The 27142-nt window shown below is 36.4% G+C and overlaps 2 protein-coding genes across 3 annotated transcripts; both read left to right on the top strand.

Moving 5' to 3' along the window:
• The first annotated feature begins 602 nt into the window (after positions 1-602).
• LOC133519504 (uncharacterized) lies at positions 603-24073 on the top strand. The gene is made up of 25 exons (XM_061853510.1): positions 603-686; positions 1337-2221; positions 2302-2356; positions 2476-2502; positions 2658-2693; positions 2775-3223; positions 9764-9866; positions 10759-10871; positions 11727-11968; positions 12773-12896; positions 15296-15850; positions 18132-18176; positions 18346-18409; positions 18539-18559; positions 18875-18886; positions 18975-19362; positions 19562-19668; positions 19741-19850; positions 19928-20030; positions 20335-20447; positions 20943-21143; positions 21378-21742; positions 22049-22178; positions 23164-23260; positions 23699-24073. The coding sequence occupies exons 1-25, from the start codon at positions 624-626 to the stop codon at positions 23839-23841; spliced, it is 4551 nt and encodes a 1516-aa protein (XP_061709494.1). The 5' UTR covers positions 603-623; the 3' UTR covers positions 23842-24073.
• LOC133520000 (uncharacterized) lies at positions 9785-14061 on the top strand. 2 transcript variants are annotated; one of them, XM_061854235.1, is made up of 6 exons: positions 9785-9866; positions 10759-10871; positions 10954-11154; positions 11727-12082; positions 12773-12896; positions 13913-14061. In XM_061854235.1, the coding sequence occupies exons 1-6, from the start codon at positions 9794-9796 to the stop codon at positions 13931-13933; spliced, it is 888 nt and encodes a 295-aa protein (XP_061710219.1). In that variant the 5' UTR covers positions 9785-9793; the 3' UTR covers positions 13934-14061. The 2 variants fall into 2 exon arrangements, with proteins under 2 accessions (XP_061710219.1, XP_061710216.1); XM_061854232.1 differs by lacking the exon at positions 13913-14061 and having other exon boundaries at positions 12773-13158.
• Positions 24074-27142: the final 3069 nt, after the last annotated feature.

Raw genomic sequence — 27142 nt, forward strand, 5'->3', positions numbered from 1 at the left:
AAGTATGTAATTTTTCTTTTAATATGTAATTCCAAGTATGTAATTCCATTCTTATAAAACTTTTATAGATAATATTAAGTCTACTTAGGCGACTTACAAGTTAATATTTTGTTTGATATCTTGTAAATAAAAAATTATGTAGTACAAAAGTACGTACACATACGGATGCATATGTAGATGTGCACGCACACATACATAGCTAGTTTCGGATGCAAATTCGAGATAGCGCTTCGAAATTAGTTTCCTTAAAATGATCCAAGAGGGCTCTCTTTTCCTATAAACTTACTTTACTCTTTGATAAAAGCTTAAACTCCAGTAGATGTAGCAGAGAACGCGCTATTGTTTGTCCTTGTCACAGTCTCACTTTTCATTTCTGCCTACTTCTAAAATGTCCTAAGTGCCCCGTTGTTTTGTCCTAACGGGCGCATGCATAAGGCCCATCTACAGAAAATGCTATATATATGTTTAATGAGAATATTTAAGAAGAAAATATGACGTTTCTTTAGTTTTTACTAGTTTTGACATTTAAAATGCAATTACATGACAATTACTAGTGTAATTGTCATTTTTGTAAATGGTTTATATTTTTGATTCTGATAAATAATATATTATAAATATACATCATGGCAAATTTTAACATTTTGACCGTCAGGGAAATGATAGATGCTTCTTTTGGTGAAACAGATGTAAGTCTTATAGATTTATTTTTATTTTTATTGTATGCCAAAAGTTCTTCACGATACTCGTACCTATAGACCGGCCGGTCCAATGGAATTGTTACCGCAGCCTTGATGGCGCCTGCATCGCCAGTAACGTGCTGTTGACGGTGATCGTCGCAGCTGTCATGTGGTGAGACGTGGCCTGTTTCTGGAACCACATAAAAGTGCATTACGAAAATATCAGGAACGTCGTAATCACATGATGCAGTGCCGTTAGCCCATACATATTGACAACGAATGCTTCTTGTTTTATACATACTTATAGAGTAAGTACCTTGGGTTAATGTTGAGTATTTAAATTCCATTTATTCGCCAGCAAACTGCCCTCTGTCAAAGTAGACAAATTAAAGTAAAATTTAGGTATATTATTATAATTGAATATAGCCGGGGCCGATTCCACGGCTAAAATAATTGAAATCTAAATGGGTGCTATGATAGATCCCACACAATGGTTGATATTTTGATAAACAGATAACTTAGGATCAAAACTTTGCGTCTCTAGAATGTAACGAATACTACTTTTGAGCGAGAGCGAACAAGCAATATTTTTTTATTTGATTTTTATAAATAAATTTAATATTTTTATATTAACATTAAAAATTTGTATTCGTTCACAGAGCAACTGTCCTGTTAACTTAAAAATGGTTGGGTCTGTTTTATTCATTCTTGCGAGGCGTATGGAACTACTTAAAAGACACTTCAAAGTTGAAGTTCACCAAAAAATTGCTCCAAAATCCACCTTTGTAGTGACTGAAATAAAAATTCACACTAAAGGAAAGAAAAAAAAACGAAAGGCCAGATTGTTAGTAGATGAATCAGGTAAAATACGTAGGCCACAAAAGCGTTCCAGTTTGCCAAGTTATAAAATACCCCCTCGACAGCGTTTTTCTGATGACAGTTCTACCGAAACGTCTTCGACTGAAGAACGTTCAACCAAAAAATCTCATAAGCGTACAGGTGAAAAACATTTACAAACCAAGCGTCTAGCTCAAGTATATAGGTCTGAGCAGCTTATAGCTCGAAAGTACTGTCATGAAACATCTCCATCTGAACGAGACAGAACCAGAAAACACTCTGATGGAAGATCTCCAGCCGCCCATCAAAGAGTATACACGGGAAAGTCTCTTGCTTCACGACAAAATGCCAAAAAGTATTCCGATGAAATGTCTTCAGCGAGACAAGGTAAATCTCAAAAGCACTCGGACGACATGTCTCAATCCGAAAGACGTAAGGATATAAAATCTACAGCCGAACGAAAAAGGGACTATAGCGAAACATATCCCTCCGAGCGACGTAGATCAGGAAAGCATTCCGATGAAAGGTCTTGGGACTTAGGTCAAGGATCTGAACGAAATAGAGCGAAGAACTATTACTCGCCATCTGACGAACCTTCCAGTGAAAGTGCAATTAGTGGCGAAACTAGAACAAAAAAACCTTTTGACCATAAAGGTAAAACCGATTCTGAAAGAAGATCAAAGTCATATACTGGCATATTTAGAGGGGTATGTCCTCGAGTTATTGTTTTGTTAGGGTTTTAAAATAGATGTAAATATAATTTAACCATTGACTTTTAATATTTTAGAAAGAAATACATGAAAGAAAAATTACATTTCAATCCAGTGATGATGATGTTATAGGTGAGTACCTATTGCATTTCAGCACTATACTCGGAAGTATTATGTATATGTTATTACAAGAACAAACATCAAATACAAAAATCCCCAAAAATATAATTATAATCACAATTTCATTACAGAAACACAGCACGAGAAAATATATATCGGTAAGAAAGTTTTATTATTCGAAAGAATAATTCAATTGCTTAAGAATATGAGATACACAGTACACGCTTTATAGACACAAATAATAGATCCATTATTCACTATTTCTTCCTATATTTATTTACTAACCTATTATCTTTTATTTTTGGAATACCAGTTGCCACCGTCATAACACCGTCGGGAGAAAACAAACGTATGTACATATGAAAAGAGTAATTGAATTTAATCTTTAATGTATACTTTCTCCTTTCTATTTAAAAATATATTTTTAAAGGAGGTCCGACCGCCAATTTGAATCCAGTGGTAACCCAAGAACAGTATAATCGTCTGCTAGCGAAAATCCGGAAACTACAGAGCAAATTTGGAATCTCAAAAAAATTTGACGATCTTACAAAAACCACTTCCATGACTCATCCCAAAGCAGCTATGAATATTTCGGTACGGCTAGATAGAGCAGAAAACAGACTTGCGCATTTATTGAAGATTGTCACACAACTCGCCAGTCAAGTACCGAAAACAGAACTACAAGCAGTTTTGAACGAAATATCTGTGTCGGGGAATGAACCCAAAAGCTTAAAAATATCAGGCCCTCAATCAGATCCAATAACGGGCCTGCTAGAAGCGCATGACACCGACAACCAAATATTTCAGGCGTCTGGTGGTCAGGCTTTTGAATCTAGTCTAGGAGGTCAAGCTGTAGTACCTAGTAAACCACAAGAAAACGTGAGACATGGAGAAATGAAGTATGGTTATTTTTAATGATTAATCATAATAATTCACGTTGGTTCATCAATATTCATTCCTTCATTCACTTGGGATTATTTCGAAGTCTTATCACATAACACTTAACATATTACTTCTAGTAAGTATGTAGCTGAAAAAGTCACAATGTCTTCATCTGTAGAATGATGACAAAACTAGCTATCATACCGTCTAGCATAAGTTGCGTTCTCGCGCGCGAGTCCATCCTTGAAGTCACGCAAGATATATGGAGTCGCGCGCGAGAACGTAACTCATGTTAGCAGGTCATATGTTCTTCCCCGGGACCCACACTTATGTACACTTATTTATTTGTTTGTACCCATACCTAGTTTCATCTTAATTGGCTCAGCGGCTTAGGTTAAGCGTGAGGAAGTAACAGACAGAAAGATTACTTTCACATTTGATATTAGTAGGCAAGTAGGTATAGATTTTGACTTAGTATCTATTAACTTACCAACATCTGTAGATAAACATTCTTAATGTGAATAAAATTGCACCAATAGTTTTATTTATATGCTTCGCTTCTAACACAATCGGATTCAGACCAACCTCGAAATCTGTAGAACAGTCACGAAATTAGGTATGTATAATAAACTAAAGGCCCCATTTTCATGCCCACATCATTTGACATTAGGGAACCTCGAGGAATCGCAGCCATCTTGGAAAATGTGTACCATCCAGGAGAGATTCGCGTTTTACTCTAAATCTACATTCTTTATGAAAATATAGTGTAAGGTAACATTAAAGCGAATCTCTCCTGGCTGGTACACATTTTTCCAATATGGCTGCGATTCCTCGAGGTCCCCAAATGTCAAATAGCGTGGGCATGAAAAGGGGGACTTTAATTTATATACATACCAAATTTCATGACTGTTCTAGAGATTTCGAAGTTAGTCCCAATCCGATTGTGCTAACTGTAAAATGTAAGCTTCTTCAGAAATTTTTCAAGCAACTTCTCTCGTTATTCATTTTATTATTCGATTCGATTAGATATATTTATTTCTAATTCGAAATTACACATTATTTACACTTCAAAATAGCACAAATTACAAAAAAATCGTCAATTTTATACCAAATAATAATAATAATAAGCAACAAACAAAAAACAACATAATCATAAAACCAATAATGCCAAAGAAAATAAATAAAATTATCAAATTAAAAATTAAAATTGAAGTAAGGACTACTTTACTTGACTTTGACGACCGGTTTGGCCTAGTGGGTAGTGACCCTGCCTACGAAGCTGATGGTCCCGGGTTCAAATCCTGGTAAGGGCATGTATTTGTGTGATGAGCATGGATATTTGTTCCTGAGTCATGGGTGTTTTCTATGTATTTAAGTATTTATAAATATTTATATATTATATATATCGTTGTCTAAGTACCCTCAACACAAGCCTTATTGAGCTTACTGTGGGACTTAGTCAATAATAATAATAATAACATAATGACCAAAGGAAGGTATACCGAAAGTGGGAGGAAACCAACCTTCGTGTGTCCGACACGCGGTCGCCGGATGCCACTGCCATGACTAATTTCTAGCGTAGCATCTGGTCAGTGCCTGTCGAACACACCGAGGGAGGTTGGATGAGTGTTGTCGAACGTGAGTGCGAGTCCATCGAACCTATGGGGGCAGTCAACATCAGCCCCGATGACGTAAGTTGTGCCATCCGCACGGCCCAGAACTGGAAAAGCCCTGGGCCGGATGGATTGCACAACTTCTGGCTAAAATGGTTCCGATGCTCGCACTCGCACTTGGCAGCACAGTTTCAACAAGCCCTCGAGCTTGGTTCTCTCCCACCTTCCTTAACAACTGGTGTCACCTTCCTGCTCTATAAGTCCGGTAGTACCACGGAAGCTAAGAACTACAGACCCATCACGTGCTTGCCTACACTTTACAAGCTCCTTACATCCATCTTGATATCAAAAATAAACGCGCACATTGTCGCTAACAACATTTTGGCCTCCGCTCAAAATGGATGTAGGGTTGGGTCCCGTGGTACTAAAGAGCTCCTCCTCATAGACATGACCATTTGCCAACAAATCCGGCGGAACAGAGGGGCCCTCTCAGCCGCTTGGATTGACTACAAGAAGGCCTATGATTCGGTGCCTCACTCATGGCTGGGGAGAGTTTTAGAGCTGTATAAAGTTGATCCAGCTTTAAGAGCCTTCCTAAGCGCGTGTATGAGGCAGTAGACCACAGTCCTTCGTCATCCAGGAGGCGGGGATGACCGCCCTGGGCCGCAGGATTTTATAAGGATTGAGCGAGGAATATTCCAGGGTGATAGTCTGAGTCCCCTGTGGTTCTGCCTAGCTCTGAATCCCCTCAGCATCCTGCTGAAGGATTTGGGACTAGGCTGCCGGCTTCGGAGAGAGGGTGAAGTCATTTCTCACCTTTTGTACATGGATGATCTCAAATTATTTGCACCAAATAGCCAAGACTTGTTGGAATTACTGAAGACCACCGAAGTCTTCAGTAGTTCCATCAACATGGAGTTTGGTGTCGATAAATGTGCGATTATGCATGTACAGCGGGGGAAGGTTGTAAATTCAATAAATTTACAACCTTCTGAGACAATGTCTTTCAGATCTATCTCTGAATCAGAAACCTACAAATACCTTGGTATGTCACAGTCGTTGGGTATTGAGGACGAGGGTATTAGACGGTCGGTGAAGGAGCGCTTTTTCAGTCGGCTCACAAAAGTCCTTAACAGTCTTTTGTCAGGAGGCAACAAAGTGCGCGCCTTCAACGCCTGGGTAATGCCCCTACTCATATACTCCTTTGGCATACTAAGGTGGACTCAGACCGAGCTGGACGCCCTGGATCGGAGGGTCCGACTACTGCTCACCACACATCGTATGCTACACCCACGCTCGTCTGTTATGAGATTGTACATCCCACGGAAGTGTGGAGGTCGAGGCTTCCTAAACGCCAAAGATCTCCACAACCGCGAGGTGTGAAATCTCAGGAATTATTTCCTTAACAAAGAGTGTGGGATGCATTGTGATGTGGTGGCAGTAGACAGGAACCTCACGCCGCTCTCCTTGACAAACGAGAACTGGCGCAAACCTGTGGTACTAGGTACTGCGGATCGCAAGGCGGCATGGGAGAGTAAGGTGCTACACGGGCGGTTCTACAAGGCCCTCACGGGACCCGATGTAGACCTGCTCGCATCGGTGAACTGGCTACGATTCGGGGACCTCTTCGGAGAAACCGAAGGTTTTGCCTGTGCAATTGCGGACGAAGTTATCATGACGAATAACTACCGGAGATATATCCTGAAGGACGGTACGGTCGACATTTGTCGGGCATGCCGCCGTCCCGGAGAGTCACTCAGGCATATCATCTCCGGTTGTTCTCATCTTGCTAACGGCGAGTACTTGCACAGACATAATCTCGTAGCCAGAATTATTCACCAGCAGCTTGCTCTCCTATGCGGCCTTGTGGACCACGAGGTGCCGTACTACAAGTACTTACCTGTGCCAGTTCTCGAAAATGGTCGTGCCACGCTCTATTGGGATCGATCTATCATCACTGACAGGACTATTGTTGCCAATAAGCCTGACATCGTGCTGATAGACCGATCGCAGCGCCGGGCAGTGCTCGTCGACGTCACCATCCCCCATGACGAGAAACTCGTGAAAGCCGAGAAGGACAAGTCCAGTAAGTACCTAGACTTGGCTCACGAGATTACTGCCATGTGGGATGTTGAATAAAATGAATAAAGGTTATAATAATAAGGTCCCATACCCCCGAGAGTCGGCCAGGTCCCTCTCTCCGGCTTGCCTTGATTGGCCGGCTGGAGTGAACATTGAGTAGGGGCCGCAGGACTCTCACCTCTGGCTTGCCTTTACCGGCCGTCCAGAGTGGGGTGTCAGAGCTATATGCTCGCAGGGTGGAAGTGAAATTTGCATAAGACGCGAGTTGGCACAGTGGCTGCTTACAGCCACTGGGTAGAAAGCGGCGTACACCTCTCCACACCCTGAGCCGCTCACGCAATGTTGTCCCCTTGTCGCTCCGTGCGAGCGGCCGTTTTCGGGGACCCATATTGTGAGTTGGCAAGTCACCACCTGCCCATTTTGTCGTGTTTTTAAAAACATATGATCAGGGCAGGTGCCATAGTATTCTCCATAGTCCCGGTTACCAGTCCACTTGCAACCAACCCAATAGCCCGGTTTATTTTGGTACTCTTTTTTAGGGTTCCGTAGCCAAATGGCATAAAACGGAACCCTTATAGTTTCGCCATGTCCGTCTGTCTGTCTGTCTGTCTGTCTGTCTGTCTGTCTGTCTGTCTGTCCGAGGCTTTGCTCCGTGGTCGTTAGTGCTAGAAAGCTGAAATTTGGCATGGATATATAAGTCAATAAAGCCGACAAAGTCGTACAATAAAATCTAAAAATTTAATTTTTTTTAGGGTACCTCCCCTACACGTTAAGTGGGGGTGAATTTTTTTTTTCGCTTCAACCCTAGAGTGTGGGGTATCGTTGGAAAGGTCTTTTAAAACTAATAGGGGTTTTCAAGAATTTTTTTTTGATAAAGTGAATATATTCAAAGATAATCGCTCCGAAAGAAAAAAAAATTGTGTCCCCCCCCTCTAACTTTTGAACCATAGGTCCAAAAAATATGAAAAAAATCGTGGAAGTAGAGCTTAAGAAAGACATTGAATGAAAACTATAGCGGACATGATCAGTTTAGCTGTTTTTGAGTTATCGCAAAAAGTTTTCCCTTCATAGTAAAAAGACTTACTTTAATTAGGTACTGATTATGCAAATTTGCCTATTTGTTTAACTCGGGTGAAAGGTACCGTTTCATCCCTTGGTTAACAATTTACTATACTTTAAGCTCCAGTTTAGCTTATTGTGACGGAAGAGTAACTACGGAACCCTACACTGAGCGTGGCCCGACATGCTCTTGGCCGGTTTTTATTTACAATAGTCCTACACTAACCGGGGCTTGTCCTTGGGTGCACTGCTATAGTGTGAACAGGGATAATCGTCGGTTGGTGTCACGTTACATTTAGAGTAAATTGTCTTATTACAAGGGGCATCTACGTGTTGGCTTCGGCCCCACGCATGCCTTCCAAATGTCCGGGACCCCATGGTCCCGAGAATTTTTAAAAGACGGACATAATAATAAAATTCTTTATTGTGCACTACTAAAGAAAAGCTCATATTACAAACATCTCCAGATTTAATGTGTTTTTAACCATAGAGACTATACATCTCTATTGTATTGTAGTAATTATTTATTTTAAGATTATTATAATGTAATGTTTACCCAGGTATTGGCTGTTGTATAGATAAAATGTTATGTATTTTTCATGTCACTATATGATGTTTCTATAAATGTTGTATTGACTTGTAAAAGAGCCCTTGAGGCCTACTTGCAGATCAAAATTTTGAATTTTGAATTTTGAACAAAGACAGGACTTAAATTAGTAGGTAACAACAGGCGGACTTATCGCTATAAAGCGATCTCTTCCAGACAACCTTCAGATAGCGAACCGGTCAATTTGTGTAATAATGTCCTATAATATTTATATACATATATTTATTTATTATTTGTTTATTTTACTTAATTTAAATATGAAATGTTAATATTATTAATGAAAACACACGATGAGATACTTTTGGATTATTTCGATTGTTTGCGAGTCGGCCGAAAATTCGGTTCGGTAAGATCTGGACCATATATTTGGCCAAATATTCCTATTCGGCAAAGTCCATATTCAGCCTATTTCTAAGGGTGTGGCCGCAGCATCATCATTATAAAGTTATAATTTATTTCAGTGATGAACTGGAAAAGATACTTTTCTCCGTGATAAGAGAGATGCAACAGGCAATCGCCGATGCAAGAATTGAAAAATGTGGCCGAGCTCTAGGAGGAAACGGTAATTTATCTAGTTTTTTATAAGCGTTAAGCACGGAAACCTTACTCTCCATCAGGAACACCATACTACTTACCTTTAGAATTAATAACAGTGCTATTAGATTTGTGCCGTTCCCGAGAACGTTTTCTGTTTACTATGTAGAATATTCTCGAAAGAGAACGTTCTCGTGAACGGCACTACCACAAGTGCTATTATGGCTGTGGTTAGTACGGTCACGTCTGAAAATATTGATACGGTGTGTCAAAAATATGTATACACTAGGCCCATATATTAGGGTAGTGTATAGATATTTTTAGCACTTTGTCACCGTCACGAAGTTATTACACTTAAGAGTTAATAAAATCGCGTTATTAAAGACTCCGGCAACAGTATTGTTATTGTGAATCATTCAAATCAAAGAAGCATTGTCTATTTTACAGAGATCCGAGTAGCTTTAATTCAAAAACATTTTAATGAAATTTTCGGATTGCATTATAAGATCGATAAATGTGGAAAAGCAGTTGCTGATATTGATGAGCGTATGACAACCCAGGTTATATTTTGTTCTAATTATTGTTGTTGTAAATAAGCTAAATAAAAGAAAAGTAACATAACTTCTATCTTCGCTTTTCTAGATAGCTTTGTTTCAAGATAACTTACTCCTCATGCAAGCCGACTTGGAAACGGCATTGGACAAAGTCGCCGACTCTTTGTTGTCTCCAAAAGAAGATGCGGCTGGTATTTGATATTTTACTGTGTTCTTTTCACTTTTGTTTGATTTATTGTACGAAATGCATCTGAAAATATTGAAAAAAAACCTACTGAGTTTATGTTATGACATTGTGGTTAACTGTGAGTCAAGAGGGTCTCTATTTTAACTAAAATAATAATAAAATCCCAAAAAATAGTGAGCCATTACCAATAAGTAGTTTCTTATAAGAAGGATAGAAAGTAGGCTAACATCATCAAACCAAAATTTTAAAATAGAAATTTAATAATGTTATTTATGTTATATTTCATGCCGTTGACGCAAAAGAGACGTAATTCACCATACAGGCAGTTTTTTACAACACTACAAATTTACATAACTTACCAATTGACGCGCAGAAAAATAAATACTTGTTACATAAAATACACTGTTAAACATCAAAAATATGTATTATTTTATAAACTAATAATTTACTATTTAGTTGAGTGATAATAAGATGAAAGTCGCAGTTAGACGTTTCTGTACCCCTAGTGTAAATTCAATCGATATCATAACGTGACGAACGCGTTTGCGTTAAGTCTCATTTTGTATAGGATTTTGAGTTTCCAAATCGTCCCGCTTGGCGCGCTCTTTCTAAATCACATACAAAATGAGACTAAACGCAAACGCGTACGTCACGTTTCGAAATCGAATTTATTTACACTAGGGGTACTGTACTGATTGTCAAGAATCTATACGGGTTAACTAAGGAGGTTGACAAATGATTAATTATTACGAAAATGTTAATTGGAATCATACTCTATGTATCGTGACGTCATTTTTCCGTTAACGGCATGAAATGTACGAGCCATTATTATAATAAGTAGCCAAATGTACAAAAAAACTTCAAGAAGTTATATGAAGTTTTAATATTATTTTCAGCCGTTGCGCAAATAGTTGAGACCTTTTTAGAATATAAAAGTGATTTAGTCAACACAGAATACATACAAGTTGAATTGAAGCATGATATTGAACATTATCTTAAAAAATTGGAAGTAAGTTACAACTTACTAATTATCAGTTACCTCAATTTCAAAGATAGTTTGTACAATCTATTTTTTTCTTTTGCTATGACAGACTCTTGCGAAAAAAGTTGAACTGCTTCGCAATCGAAAGTGTACTCGACAACAAATGTTTGAAGCACTAAGCGATAAGTTGACTCTTAAGGACATAAACGGTTTGCTGACTCAATCTCAATTTGGCGCTGTAACCGCAAGTAACAAAGATACATTTCAAAATCTCAGATTGAAAATATTTTCAAAGGAATGTGATTGGCAGGTAAGGATTTAGATTTCTAACTTTGACAATCTAGCGTATGAGAGCTCTAGACCCGAAGCGAGTTTCTATTAAATTATTAAAGGTGTATGTGAAGTCCCCAATCCGCATTGGGCTAGTGAGGGGGACTATAAGCCCAAGCCCTCTCGCGCATAAGAGGAGGCCTGTGGCGAGCAGTGGCACGTATATAGCCTCAATTATTTTTTTCATTATACATATGCGAGCACACAATGTTAAAGTTACAACTATAACAAAGAAAAAGAACTCTAAAACCCCAAACATAATTAGTTTGCATTGTTTTATCACAGAGTTCCCATGGTCACCTGTCTCCATCATCAGATCAGCACCATGTCATCATAATATTGCATTGTCATCCGATTTACATATGTATGAAAAATTTCAGCTCAATCAGAAATCGGGCAGTGGGTCAAGTTTAGCTCCCAAGATTTGACCCACATTAACTAACAGGGCATAAAAATAAAAGCTTGTAAAAACAGAGCGAGTTGCATTTTTTACATTTGTAAAACTTCTATTTTCTTGTGAATCTTAATCATCTAAACACCTCTCCTCCTCAGTTCGCAATAGACAACTTCGTTGCAAAATGCGGAGCGTGTGCTGATATAATCCAATTAGCCACATTAAACGACAGTATGCAGCAACGTTTTACGAGAATGGATAAGGATTTAGACGACATGTTTACGATTGTTATGCCACCTAAGACATATCCAACGGATAAAAAAGTACAACGCGACGAGAAATGTTTATCATGTGGAGCGCCAACCGAAGTAGTGAAGGATGAGCTTAATCTGAGACTTTGGCAAGAAATTATTTCTACAGCACCTGTTCCTGCCGATAAAACTAAATATAAATACGGAGAAATCGCAGGAATTTGCATACCTGGACGACCGATCCCACATCCTCTTGAGCAAGGGTAGACATTATCATAACATTTGTAAAGAATGTAAAATCAAATATACAATCAATTATACAATAAGCTAAAATGTCAATAATAATACAAAATAAAGCGTATACGACGAGCAGCTCCTAAGGTCGTCCGCTAGCTACTCGGAGTGGGTCAGCGGATTAGCGAAAAATAGTATGGTATGAGTGTGGTATGAGTAGCCCCCCCCCCCCCCGCCCTTTTTTTCATTCCTTTAAAAGATGATTTCTGATAAACAAAATATCTTATGTCCTTCCCTGGGATTCTAAAAATTTATATACTTCATTTCAACTAAGTCGGTTAAGCAGTTATGCGTGTTTTTTTTTTATATTTCATGTGCTTTTACTTCGAAACGCTGCCAATGTGATACCATAAATGAATTCGGCATCCCCGATTTATACGAAAACGATACCAAACTTGGCCCAGTAACTTAATTGACGTAGATATCAAGATAATGTTGAGAGACCCCACCACCCCCATTTACAGCAAAAATCTTGGTGGCTCCACTTCTGAAATCCATCCTAGAGAGTCCTTCCAATGAGTTTTTGTTTTTGAGAATATACATAGATGTAAATAATCATATTGAAATGTAACTTAACGACAAAAAATTGTACTTATTGTTATTTAGGTACTATGTGGAAAGATGTACAAAGAAGTTTTAATGTAATATTTAATTTTCAGTTCATATATTTGCGAACACGATTGCGGTGAAATTGTTAACACAGCAGAGGAGTTGTTAGAATTGTTTATAAAAAGGCTGCACCCAGACTCGCCGAATAGCGCTGCAGTCCCTGACACTGACAAGGTTAATAATACACTTACTTCGATTTATTATATTGACGTAGACAACTAGGTATAGGGACCGTGGTCATTGGAGGACCTACCATCGTGTGGCGTGAATCGGAAACATAAACATGTATATTGACCATTCACTCCTTTAGTGCTGCCATCTACCGGACTCGGATGTTTTCTTGGTTTGCCATCTTGTGAGCTACATTGAAAGCATAAATTTCACATTTACATTTACCGCTCACCAATAATCTGAAGTCGCCTGTGCTGCCTTTTACAGGTTATGCTCGCTCCCTATACCTGTAACCCTTTTCCAGGCCGTCAATATACAATTTTTCCATAAAAAATCGAACATATTTCAATTTCCCGAAAGTCCAATGTATATTGTACCTTAAATCTCATTGCTAAGGTTGACATTCTATTAGCCCCTATGTGGTCGATAAACCATACTATGCCTGGAAAAGGGTTAAAATTTAAATTAAAATTTGATTGAAATTATTGCTTAAGTCAGATAGTGTCACTTGAAACAAAGCGCATTAAGTATTTTTAACTTACCTATAAGCGAGGCCGTGGGCAACAATACGATATGATAGCACATATGTATAATATAAGATTATTATACTTTTTGCAATACGAATATGTATGCTACTTTTAAGGTATTTATGGGCCACTAGTTGCTTGAAATAAAGTTTTTCTTTTCATTGTTCATAAAAGTTACAAACTTTGTAAAGTCTGTAAAAATCATGTCCCGAGTTTGACTGCTGAATTTGATGGCGCTGAACGGTAATGGATTTTTAAACGTCAATTTTTGACAGAGTGTTCTGCATATCTTACGTAGCCGTGCAGCGCCCTCCACCAGCTGTCGAAATCATTGATTGATTTTTTTCTTAGAATTTACAACTTATAATATCAATAATATTATATTTATCTTTTTACTGAGGTGTGCCAATAAAGAGTATTCTATCTATCTATCTATCAATAAAATTTTCATTTTGATAATGTTTGATAATAAGCAGATTTCTTTACTTTCAGACACAAGTCGGAGACCACTAAACTAGTATCTAGATTTTCTACAAAGTCCGGTACTTATTGTAGGAATGTTTCCACCCGTTGATATGATATGGTTATGATTTTTAGTACATTTATTTTACTAATTATTTTATTATTATCTTGTGTGTAATTTAATTGAGGTTAATTTATTTTGTATAATTTTAGTTTTTCTATAATTATGTATTTACATGCAATAGAATTTACCAGATTCTCTTAAACCATGTTTCATTAAAACAACTGCAATTGTGTTTAATATCTATTTAATTAAATCATACTTCCACTGTTTCATTCTTATAAGAAATAACGGACAATTTCAGTACAATTCAAATGAATCATATTTAAAAAATAATGAGTGGCTATTAGAATGAGAAAATTAATACGAATTCCCAAACATTGACTGCTCTTGCAGAACCCTTGTTATCAATGAATTATGTGTAGATTTATCACGAGGTCTTCTTATAAGGCAAGTACCTAAATTAACATATATTTTGTTGGCAAGCAGGTACAATGCGTGTATTTATACACCTAGCTAAAATAAATATCAATAAAGCGGCCAAGTGCGAGTCGAACTCGCCCGTGAAGGGTTCCGTACCATTTATGACGTATTAAAAAAAACTACTTACTAGATCTCGTTCAAACCAATTTTTGGTGGAAGTTTGCATGTTAATATACTCTTATTTTAGAAGTTACAGAGGGGGGGGGACACATTTTTCCACTTTGGAAGTGTCTCTCACGCAAACTATTCAGTTTAGAAAAAAAATATATTATACCCCACTAGTATGGGTTTGATGAAAAAAAAAATTGAGCTTCAGTTCTAAGTATGGGAAACCCCCAAAAAAATTTTTATTTTTATTTTTTGTGTGAAAATCTTAATGCGGTTCACAGAATACATCTACTTACCAAGTTTTAACAGTATAGTTCTTAGAGTTTCGGAAAAAAGTGGCTGTGACATACGGACGGACAGACAGACAGACATGACGAATCCATAAGGGGTCCGTTTATTGCCATTTGGCTACGGAACCCTAAAAATTGGTAACGACAACGATTTCTCGACTATTGAATACAATATTTAAGCCAGAGCGACCAAAACCTACTAGATTTACAACGTTACTTGACATGTCAAACTATTTTCTAAAAGTTATTGTGATAAACACTATCCTAATCAAAATAATTAATCATGTCTGATACTATTATGAGTGTTCAGGAATTAATAGACACCGCCTTTCCGGATGAAATAGTAAGTAATTAAATTTAATGAAATATTTCTTTAAATGTACTTGTACAACATGCAACGAAAAACGTATTTCATACTTACTAAAACCAAATTATTTTTACTATTCTTAAAAAGATGTTTTCATATTTCAGACAAATAGTACAATCAACTTTCGATTGTTGAAAACAGTAATAATCATAATTGCCAACCAATTGAGAGTCCTTCACCGACAAGTGCAAGTTTCCGTTGACCGAAGTGTAAAGCGCTCCAAAACAAGTATATATCCCAGTCAAACTATTTCTGAAATTAGAATACAAGTTGGCAATAAAGATAGGCAAACCAGAGTTAGCAAAGAAGGGGGAAAAAGAAAGGCAGACGAGAGAAGAGGACAACATGTGAAGAGAAATGAGGAACGAAGTTCAAAAGACGAAGGAAAGGTTAATGTAAAAGAAAAATCGAAAGATGAAGAAAACTCTAAGCAAGAAGAAGAAACAAAGAAAGGGTTGGAAACTTACCAAAGCGAAAGAAGTATTAAAAAGAAAGTAAGAAAAGATAAAACGGAACGCCAAAAAGAACGAGGTGTAAAAGTTCATTCCAGCAAAACTATCATGCATTCCGTGTCTGACGGTACTGAGGAGCATGTAGAGTATGACAAAGGCGACCCCCTGTTACAAGAAGCAACTTCAATACGCGATACTAACGAAGATGTAAGCATTTATTTTTTTCACTAATAAAACAAAACTGATAGGATCTGAACTGAAATGATGCTAATGTTGCTAATGGTACGATTATATAATATGTATACTATAGCTGTTTCCCACGATTTCATTCGTTTGCATTTTTATATCGTTGACAACACGTATTATAAGACAAATTATAAGAAAATAAAAAAGGAGGAAGACATTGTCTTCCTCCTTTTTTTATTTCCTGTGAAGTTTCGAGCCCCTCATTGAAAAAAAAATTGTACCAGATACAATATTTTGACCCCTTTTTAACCCTTAGGTCGCATGGTCCGACTGACTAGTCCGATCAATCGGAATACGAATATATTTTTTTCCCGCTGGCTCGATTGATCGGAATATAAGGACTTCTCTAATTCTCGTAGTCCTACTATCGGAGTAACGGGATTTTAAAAATTCGTCTAGTTCGATCGATCGAACCACGAGACCTTGAAAAATCCTCTTAATCCGATCACACAACTTTTATTTTTCCTGTTAGTCCGACCGATATTTTTTGGTTAATTTTGTACTCTACCAACATCTGGTTTTTAACACTTTTCTGGTAACAAAAGTGTTTTCTTACTTTCGACGTGATCCTGGGTAGGAATGGAGTCGATTGGCATCAAAAACAACAACAAAATGACCTTTTTCTCGCACCCTGTATGTTTTACCGGAAATCTGTTACCGCCAATTTTCATCAATTTGAAATCGAGGGATGGTCTCTTAAGGCCATTTTTACCTAGCAGCACGGGATCTGGTAGCTACCCTTACTGACCCAAAATCTAATTCCACCCTGTAGGTATATTCTTAACCCAAATTTTATTTTAATTTAAAGTCTTACATATTTATCAGAGAACATATAGAAAACTTATCAATTGCCAGTGTCTAGTAGTGAGTTAAGATGAGATAACGTTTATGTGTCATTCGCCGGACTTAGCAATAATATCAAGTCTACAGTTATGTCCGATCAATCGATCCAACAGGAAGAAAACACGACCTCGTGGTTCGGTCGATCGAACTAGACGAACTTTTAAAATCCCGTTACTCCGATAGTAGGACTACGAGAATTAGAGAAGTCCTTATACTCCGATCAATCGAGCCAGCGGGAAAAAAATATATTCGTATTCCGATTGATCGGACTAGCCAGTCGGACCATGCGACCTAAGGGCTTTTTAACCCCCTAAGGTAATGAACTATCAAAAAGGCTTAAATCACTTTTATTTTATTTTATTAAAATGTATTTTTACGAAGTTCCTACTTTGCTAGCCTAAAATAAAACTTGAACCTCAGACATATATTTTTCACAATATAGACGGAACCTGATGTGTACATTTCAACTTTCTAGCTTTTGTAGATTTGGCTCTGCGTTGAAGAGTCAGTCATTTAGTCAGGACATACGCATTTATACAGTGTGTATTTTACAAGCTTTTATTTAACTTGCCCTGTTAGTATGTATGGGATAAATCTTGCAAGTTAATCTTGACCCACTTCCCGGTTTCCGATGAAGCTGAAAAATTGCATACATATGTAAGTCGGGTGACAATGCAATATGGTACCTACAAGCTAAATGATGATGGAGACAGGAGGTAGCCGTAGGAACTCTGTGATAAAACAATGCAACCTAATTGTGTTTGGGGTTTTAAGAATTGTCTCGATTAGTATTAGCATTAGTTGTCAGCGATAAAAGCTTGTACCAAAAATGTAATTTTTGCCAAAAACTTATTTGATATATATACCTTAAACTAGAGGAAGTTTTAGTGCTAGGTATAAAACAATTCTGAATGTTTTTTTTTTTTGTTTAGTCTTAACTACTAGAGCATATTTTTATATATTTCATATATCATGGCCTCTTGTGATAGTTGTGACGTCACGTTATTAAATGCGACGTTTTGAGTCAAAACAATGTAGTGACACATTGCTTTCTGAATTATTTTATATGGAAAAATAAAAGTCGTATTTTTTTTATAAAACCTATGAAAGTGTGTCAATTGCAGCCTAAACTAACTAGTTACCCTTGGATTATGCGGTCGTATCAAAAACACACGCTGTATATATATATATATATATATATATATATATATAGATTACGGTAAAAATAGGTACATTGAATATAAAAGTACTTAGCTTATTAAAAATTGCAAGTACGTAATGACTGAAATGTTACCAGTGTTCAGTTATGTTGGATAAACTATAATATACATAAATGTAATTAACTTGAAAAATTGAATAACAAGTTGGCCGCTAAAATGAATATCTATGTTTTTTCAAGGACATGGAAGAGCTGCGAGAGCGAGAAATCAGGATCATAAGTCAGGTATTTTTATCATATGCGATCATTTGCGTAATTGTGCATATTGACTTGCCAATCTAGCCCACTGAATTAAGCATTTTATTTTACAATCAAAGGTACCAAAAATATTTCAAAAATACAATATATTTCATGTTACTGATTTATTGAAAAGTTTTTGATCTCCGTTTCGTAGCGAGCCGATTCTCATGAAGATCCTGCTTTATCGCCATCTCCGATGGCTTCAGTGCATTCATTCGGTGAGTTTTTTTATTTATTTCGCTTATCAAAAATAAATCATTATGTCAATTATTGAATCAGCCTATATAGTAAGATGATTTGATGATGCGATGGTTTCTTGGTTTTTAATGTTATTCTTCTGTTTCCAGGCAAGGAAAATCTACTTATAGGTAAAGATTTCTATCATATTTAAGCTTATTATAAAAGTATTTTTATTGTAAGTTCAAGAGCAAGTCCATTTAAATTTTATGACATAGCATTTTTTGTGAAATTATCCTTGCAAAAAAGATGTGCAAACAAATAAAACAACGACTTAATACCATATCAACAAAACAGATACAAATGTTTTGATTAAATTAATATCACAAAGCTTTGTTTCTTTGTTTTAATTATTGTTTGTACCTAAAAGATAAAGTATAGCTTATTTAACTACATTCTAACACACTACTGAAATAATCTGTCTTTTTATTTCCATGCTGATGCAGTTTCACCTCAAGGTAAAGCAACATGATGAAATTTTAATTATTTTAATTGTCATGTTATATCTAAAAATATTTATACTTATAAATACTCTTTCGTGCGCAGGTCGCATTCCACGCGTAAGTGTGGTGACTAAAGAACAATTCGATGAATTAGCTAATGTCGTTCATGAACTCGAAGCCCGATTTGACCCGATAGGCATCCCAAATTTTCCCGAAAATGCAGAGTTTTTGAAAGCTCTTCGATCCGGAGCTTCTCTTACGGAAGCAATGGCGGCTTTTCAAATGTCAGCAAGACTACAGACCTTCGAAAAAGCCTTCGAAATTATGACATCCTTACTCACTGAACTGGCTAAAAAGACTCCAGGAGTTAATGTGTCACAATTTCAAGAATTGGAAACAAACTTTGCTCGTGGAGGTGTTCTTAATGAGATCAGCTTGCCACGTAAAGAGGAACATGTAAAAGCTGATTGGGTATCCCGCGACGAATTTAAGTACGAAAGATGTGTTGATATCAGCTATTTGGTAGTCACTCTAAGGGCCACTTGCACCATCTAGGGTTAGACACTAACTCGGAATTAACCGTTAACACAGGGTTAAATTGTTATAACTCCGGTTTAATCGGTCAACGCAGAGTTAATGGCTAACCCTGGATGGCACAAGCGGCCCCTATTGTAATATTTCGCATTCCAGCAACGCTATGCATGAGTTGTACGATGAAGTTATGCAAGTCGTAAAAAAAGGTTCTAAAACTACTGGCACTGATACCAAAAATACTGAATTATTGTTAGGACAACTTGGTAAGTAAATTATGAATCACATTTAGAACCAAATAAGTCTCCTTTGTTTTATTTAATGTTTTTTGCCTACAGAAAGAAAAATAGAATCGGTAAATTACCGAGAACGTATTGAAAATTTAGAAGCCGAAATCACAGAATATGCTGAAAAGTTTATTAACCTAGACTTTAGCCTCTCATCACAGGTACACAAATTATTTCTAAAGGTTCATTTTATAAAAAAAAATCATACGCAAAACTTAATTTAAATTTAACTATACAGATTGGCAGCTATCAAGAACAGTTGACTCAGATGCAGTATCAACTAGAAACAGGAATAGAAAATATGGTAGACAAAGTAGCTCATATACGCACTGCACCGGAAGGTAAGTATAATGTTTATGCAGATATGCAAGCTGCATAAATTTTACATGATCCAAGCCTAGATTATACAACTATTTTTACAATTTTAAAACGAATCATCATTACGATTGTCGTCTCCGTTCCGTCATCACCATCGTTTTCATCACCACTGTGATCACAGTTGTCTCTATTACTCATTTCGTAATTATTATTGCCATCAGCACATCAACGTTTGCAGCCAACACCATTATCTTCATCAACAAGATCAAGATCATCATCATCATTAAAATGGAAAACACTATCAACTCGTTTTTATGTTAATTGCAGCTCTAAAGGAATTAAATATACGACTAGACACATTGCAGCAAGATTTAGAAAATACAACAGTTGAACTGAAGGATCTGAGGACTTTTCAGAATAATATGACTCTGGACCTAGCGGTATGGTATACATTTTTGTTAGGTATATTGTTAAGGGACAATCTTACGCAAGTCGATAAAACCAAACAGTATGCTCAATAGGGCTTGAGTTGTGGTTAATAGAAAATGATATATACAAAAGGTACGTATATAAGTATTTTTACATATAAATAAATGAAATTATAACGCAGAAATAAATATCCGTAAAAAGCATACAAGTAAATGCATTTACCAGATTATAGTCAATCTATAATATTAAATATTTAAACAGGTACCAAGCCTTTCTAGTTGGTGGTCCTTTCCGGGTAGTATTTTTTTTTTCTAAGATGGAGTCGCAAATGTAAGACAGTCTTATGAACTACGAATGTATGTACAATATTGTATTATACATGCAAGATATGATTCTGATAACAATACATGTAGATTGATAATTCTGTTATGATAGTTAATATTTTAAATTGTAATTGTAATACATTTTTTAAATTGTTTATCAAACTTTTTGCTTACATAATACAGAGAATATGGAAAGAAATTGAGTTAATACGTGATGCCAAGGCCGATCGAGAAGAGATTGCTGATGTGCTCCGCGATAAAGCGGGCATCGAAAACCTGAACGGGATGGTCTCCGCAGGGGAATTTAATGCAGTTTGTGCGGATATGGAAACAAAGATTAATGCTTCATATAACAAGTTCAATAATCAAGAACTCATTTGGCAGGTAAATAGAAATAATACTATTGTGAAATTATTGCAACTCGACTGATTCTTGCACACTCAAGTTTTTACCACGATAATGACAAATTTATTTACGTTGAATCTTATAAGCGGCCAATATAGTAAATACATAACTTACCACTACATTGACACTTGCATTAGTTAAATATGTATATATATATATAGGGTGTCTAATTTCCTAATTTACACAATGCTATATAACAAGGTGTTTTTCTAGATGGCTATAGATGACCTTGCTAAATCAATAAGTGAAAAGGGTGATTGGAAAGACATCTGTGCTCTTCGTGAGGACATAAACCACCATCTCAATAACCTGAAAGACAAGGTAGACAAGCTGATAGAGGTAGTTGGTGAACCTCGTGCTGCCGCCATTAGGAAGAAACTCTTCAGTGACGCCGACTGCGTATGCTGCGGTACTCCTGCCAGTATGAATATAGAAGTTCCTGTGCAGAGGCTACCTAATTTTACAAAGACAAGAGCATCAGCAGACGGCGTCGAAGCTCCTAACGTACCAAAAGAAGATGGGGACCATGTAGGACTATGTATTCCGGGACGCCCTGTAGCGCATCCTAAGGATGCAAGGTATTGGAATGTTATATATCCTGGATGTAAATATGTACTAAGTTTTTATAGTAGATAAACTTGCTAGGAAATTTTATCTTCTGTACCTAATTTTTTTAAAAATGTCTATGTGTGCCTAATAGTATGCGTAACTTAACTTTTTGGCTGTGGCAAAAGATATTTCATATTCGTACAACATTGAATGATTAGTCCGACAAAACATCCTTTTTGTATCAATGTCAAAAGTGTAATAGGTTTTGCCTTATCAAATTGCGCCATTCACTTCTTTATATTATGAATGTTATTTATTCCTCCTTTAATTAACAGAAGCCATATATGCCAGCGGTTTTGCGGTGGCTCACACACTCTTATACCATCTGTGACTCGAGTTCCTCCAGGTGTAACTGTCACTCAATGTCCACGGGAAAATACGACTACGATCGGCAGTGACGGAAAGGTCATATTTGTATTTTTATTTTCTACTACTTTACTATAAGTAACATCACTGCTGTACTTCATATTGTGTTGTACTGTACCTATTGTTCAGTTACTGTGGTACTATTCATGCTATGACCCAACTCTATTTGTTGTCTTTGATTTAATATTCTGTCAAGCGATATCTTTAAGTACCTTTGGAACTTACGATACCTATTACTGAAATAGTTGAATTATTTATACATATAAAGTTTCTTAGAGCAAATGTAATCAAAAATATCACTAATCTATCTAGATATACTTATACATATATATTATATATTCTTTCTTAAGAGGCTATCAATACCTAAAGCGCGCACACTGTCTATTTGTATCGGAGTAAATAAGGGCAAGGGAATAATAAGAAAAATATTTATATAAAAAAAGTGGATTATTAGTGTAATATTTTACTCAACAGTGGTTTAGATATAAATGTTTTGAAATTGTGATTTTAATTGCAGACCCATAAGTCAAAACAATAAAGACATAGAACCGTTTAATTGTGATTTTAAGACCAATCTTTGCAATTATTTTCTATCGAGCCGATTTCGTTCAATCATGTATCGAGTACAACCACGGTCTTTAAAATATAATTAATATGAACATATATTTTTCTTACTTGACTAAAACAAATAGTCTTTCCTAAAAACTGTTTAAGTAACATCAATTTCAAGGACATTGGGTGTTGACAGCCTCTTAAACCCTTTGAATTAAATTACAGGCCAACTCGAACGTACACTGACATCAGAATGACATCTAAATAACAGCAAAATGCACTCGGTCACGTGTCCGCAACTAAATGACATTCAGATATCATTCTGATGTCAGTGTATGATCGAATTGGCCTATTAGTCACATACGAATTTTATTGATGAAATGATGAATGTACTTTGATATGACTGATACACTTTATTTTAAAATGTGGTAAGAAAATATGTGGAATTTAATTACATTTATTTGTTTTGTAGGCTTATAAGACTGACGAGTACATAGAACTTAAGCCTTGTGAACAATGTAACGTTCCGAAAGTAAATCCGCAGATGAAGAAAAACGCTGATGAGGAAGGTAAGAAGTCAAAATTAGTTATAACCATAATTTTAATGTTTCATGCTCTGAACGTGGCTCACTGTTTATCTATGAAGCGGGTTGAGAGTGATTCTTTTCGGCCCTAGTGTATTTTTGCATTCTAAGTTCGTTTCATTTTTTATGATTAGTAATGTAATGGGAAAACAGATCTAAATGTCGCCAGTGTGTCATAAGTCGTGCATATCATCAGTATGTCAAGCGAAGTTTCTCAGTCACACGACTTCGCCTGACGTTTGTCATCTAGTGAATCCCTGGCTTTAGCACAAGAGCGACAGTATCTTGACCACGAGGTAGACTACCCGTCTCTTTCTTGTTAATACGTGTAGGAAAAGACTGGTAGTCTATCTAGCGCGCGAGATACTGCCGCAGCGTTATTGTGCTAAACCTATTGGACAATTATTATGTCTTTCTTTCCAGCCTCGAAACCGGCTATTACCCAGAGAAATACTTCATCATTCGCCATAATGGAAGAAATGTCTTGGATGGCAGCGCATAAACGTAGCGAAGCATCTGAAAATCGAGCTTTGCCTTCATTTGATGATGAAAATTATGTTATTTAAACATTTACTTGTTCCATTTTATTGTTATTGTTGCATTATATTTTTTCTCTAAAGTGTTCTTTATAATCAGCGACTATTCGTAAACTTGTATGAAAGCAATAGTCAAGTGTTGTATGTTGTATACAGCCCAATAGTAAGTTGACAAAAATGTTCACTACGGCATATTGTTGATAATGATAATTATAACAGACGTTTGCGTTTGTGTATTAAATCTAAAGGAGAATATGTTGTATATTTTCGTATTAATTCAATAATTGTGGTTTGAATTTTTTGATGTCATTTTGTAAAAGACGTGTAGGGAAGAAGAATATTTCCTAAAAATAATTTGTCAACGAATTTTAGGGCTTGTTACTGACAATATAACTATACAAACCACCCCTATTTTTTACGGGAAGAGTATTATTAACCTCTAGCCCCCCAGGGGCTTATAAAAGGGTCTTCTATTCCATTCTATTTTGAATCTTTATTTTGACAAATCCAAATTGCATTTGCCTTTGCAAGTTTTGACGTGTGTTTTTGTATACAGTACGTAACAGAACGAAAGGCAAAGAAAGAGACCCATTAATGTTTAGGTCATACTGAACAACTTTTACTATGGGACAAACCCTGAAATCGCGAAAAAAAATTTGACTGTTTCATACATTTTGCTGGTCTGATGTTGAAATTTCCTATGGGAGAGTTAATTTTTCGCAATTTCGGGGTTGGTCCCATAGTAAAAGTTACTAACCTAAACATTAATGGGTCTCTTTCTTTGCCTTTCGTTCTGTTACATACTTTATTATGGAACAAAATCTGCATATACCAAAAAGTGTCCGAAAAAAACCATAAATAGGTGCCGCTACAATACCTAGAATACTTGAGAAAAAAATCTAATCATAGACAGCGCATTTCACTCCGTCAATATCGCCTAGATTCTTAGCTACGCTAGCGCTACTCTGGAGAGATTTGGAACTATAATTTATAGCTGACACTTTTCCAACAATTCTGCCTAAGGAGTATGGAAGGTAAGGAACGAAAGAACCATGTACCAAAAAGTGTCATCAAAAATCTTTAAATAGGTGGCGCTACAAAGAGTACTTGAACAAAAAATCTAATCATAGACAGCACAATTCACTCCGTCAATAACGCCTAGGTTCTTAGCTACTGTAGCGCTACTCTGGAGAGATTTGGAACTATTATTTATAGCTGACAGCTAGACACTTTTGCAAGAGTTCTACCATAAGAGATGCCACTCCTCTTAATTCCACACTTTCTGTTCCTTGCATTTACCTTCCATATACTGTATAATGTGAGTATCTGTCAGGCCAATAGGGAAGTATTACTGCAATGTTCTGCCGCCAGAGTGCAGCACTAGCACCTCTCCTAAACCATAGAGTAACTTATTACATACTGTGCCAAAGAGCATATAATCACTACGTTTTAAGAGACGGGACTTCCATACTAGCGAGTGGACTCGGTTTGTTTCGCAAATTATTACCAAAATCTACGACAAAGAACTGTCAAGGAACCATAATACCAACATAACCGATTTAAATAGTGTAGTACGCTACACGCTTGCGATTCTTATCGATATCGATAAAATGGGGAGGGTTGAAACATAGGCTCCTGTCTACAAATTTTGTACTCGAAATCAGTTTAGCATCGAGTCCACATTTAAGTTGTATGTTATATAGTGGATAGTTCTTTGAGTGGACTAATATCTGGTCGGGCTTAATGTGGACCCGAATTATTATAAACAGTTTTTAAGTAGTGTTTTTTTATTTATTTAAAGCTTTATTTTCAAAATGTTCTGCACATACATGTTTCAATAAATGTTACTTTTCTATGGGAAAATGTATCGTCAGGTCTTCGTTCCCAACAAATTTGACCCACTGGCTGCATCTGAAAACATACAGCCTTGGACAAATATGACTTTATCTACAGTTTATATTCCAAGTATTTGCTAATGAGATGATCAACTGATTATTTAGCGCTAATATGCATCTATAAATCATGTTTTTCGGCATCCAGTTATCAACAACCCTTTATCAATGCTCTAACTTTTTATGTATTTATATGTCTGTCATGAGAACCGGCCTGGCCTACTGGGCAGTAACCCTGCCTATGAAGCCGATGGTCCCAGGTTCAAATTATGGTGCGGGCATTTATTTGTGTGATGCGTATTTGTTCCTGAGTCATGTGTGTTTTCTATGTATATATAACGATCTTTTGCTCCGTAAGTGGAATACAAACGCAGGGGTTACGGGCAGGGGGGGGGCGAGGGGTTAGACAACGGTCTAAGTACCCACAACACATGTCTTATTGAGCTTCCTAAGGGATTAAGTCAATTTGTGTAATAATGTCGTATAATATTTTTTATTGATCACAAAAAGAGAGATTAATTTACTTACATTTCAGATTAATATATTAAATAATTACTAGATTAAAAAAAATATGTCAAATAATGACCATTAATGCATAGATGATATATAATTTTCCACTGAAAATCTTCGACGAATAAATTTTGTGTCATATTGCATGCAAGTTCTCAGGACATATTTTATTTAATTACTTACACTGATATACAAATAAACATACAATTATCGATAGTTTTAGTACATCCCTAGTTCACAACTAAAAATAATATAAAATATCAAATTTTCGATGTGTTTAAAGCCTGCTGCACCAAAATAAGGTCAAAAGTATCTAAAGCAATACGTACCGGTCTTTATCCAAGGGAAATTTCGCCATAAAATCCCTTTTTTCGTGATTTTTTCGAGTGGCTGGCTTGCCACATATTTCACACTTAGTAAACCATTTTCTCGGTGGCATTATAACAAAGTCGCTCTTTACTCTGATCACGGTTCACTATTTTCGATATTTTCACTAAATAATAAAGAAATTGCACGAAATACCCGAACAAAACATTGAAGCCTTCATAACAAACAAAACAATTAGGCTGACAGTTGACGTGATGTAAACTTGACAGAATAAATAGCACTGACATTTTATTTTTCTTCGTTGGCAAAGATTTGCGAAACAAGTTCCATACAAAACTTATTTTGTTCCTAGTTGCGTCAGCCTGTACTGTGCCTTAATCTGTTTTTTGACAAGTTTCCACAGATAATAAAATATGACATTGATACATCAAGGCGGTTTGTTTACAAAGGGCCTAACGGGAAACGCGAAAATCGAAATTTAGTTATCTGCCTCTTCATCTGATAGAGAGGTTAGATAACGAAATTTCGATTTTCTTGTTTCGCGGTAGACCCCCAGATTGCCCCCTACGCAGAGTTTCGCGTAATATTCCCTATTTGAACGT

This window comes from Cydia pomonella, chromosome 7 (genome assembly GCF_033807575.1).
Source record: "Cydia pomonella isolate Wapato2018A chromosome 7, ilCydPomo1, whole genome shotgun sequence".
In the NCBI taxonomy this organism is placed as follows: Eukaryota; Metazoa; Arthropoda; class Insecta; order Lepidoptera; family Tortricidae; genus Cydia; species Cydia pomonella.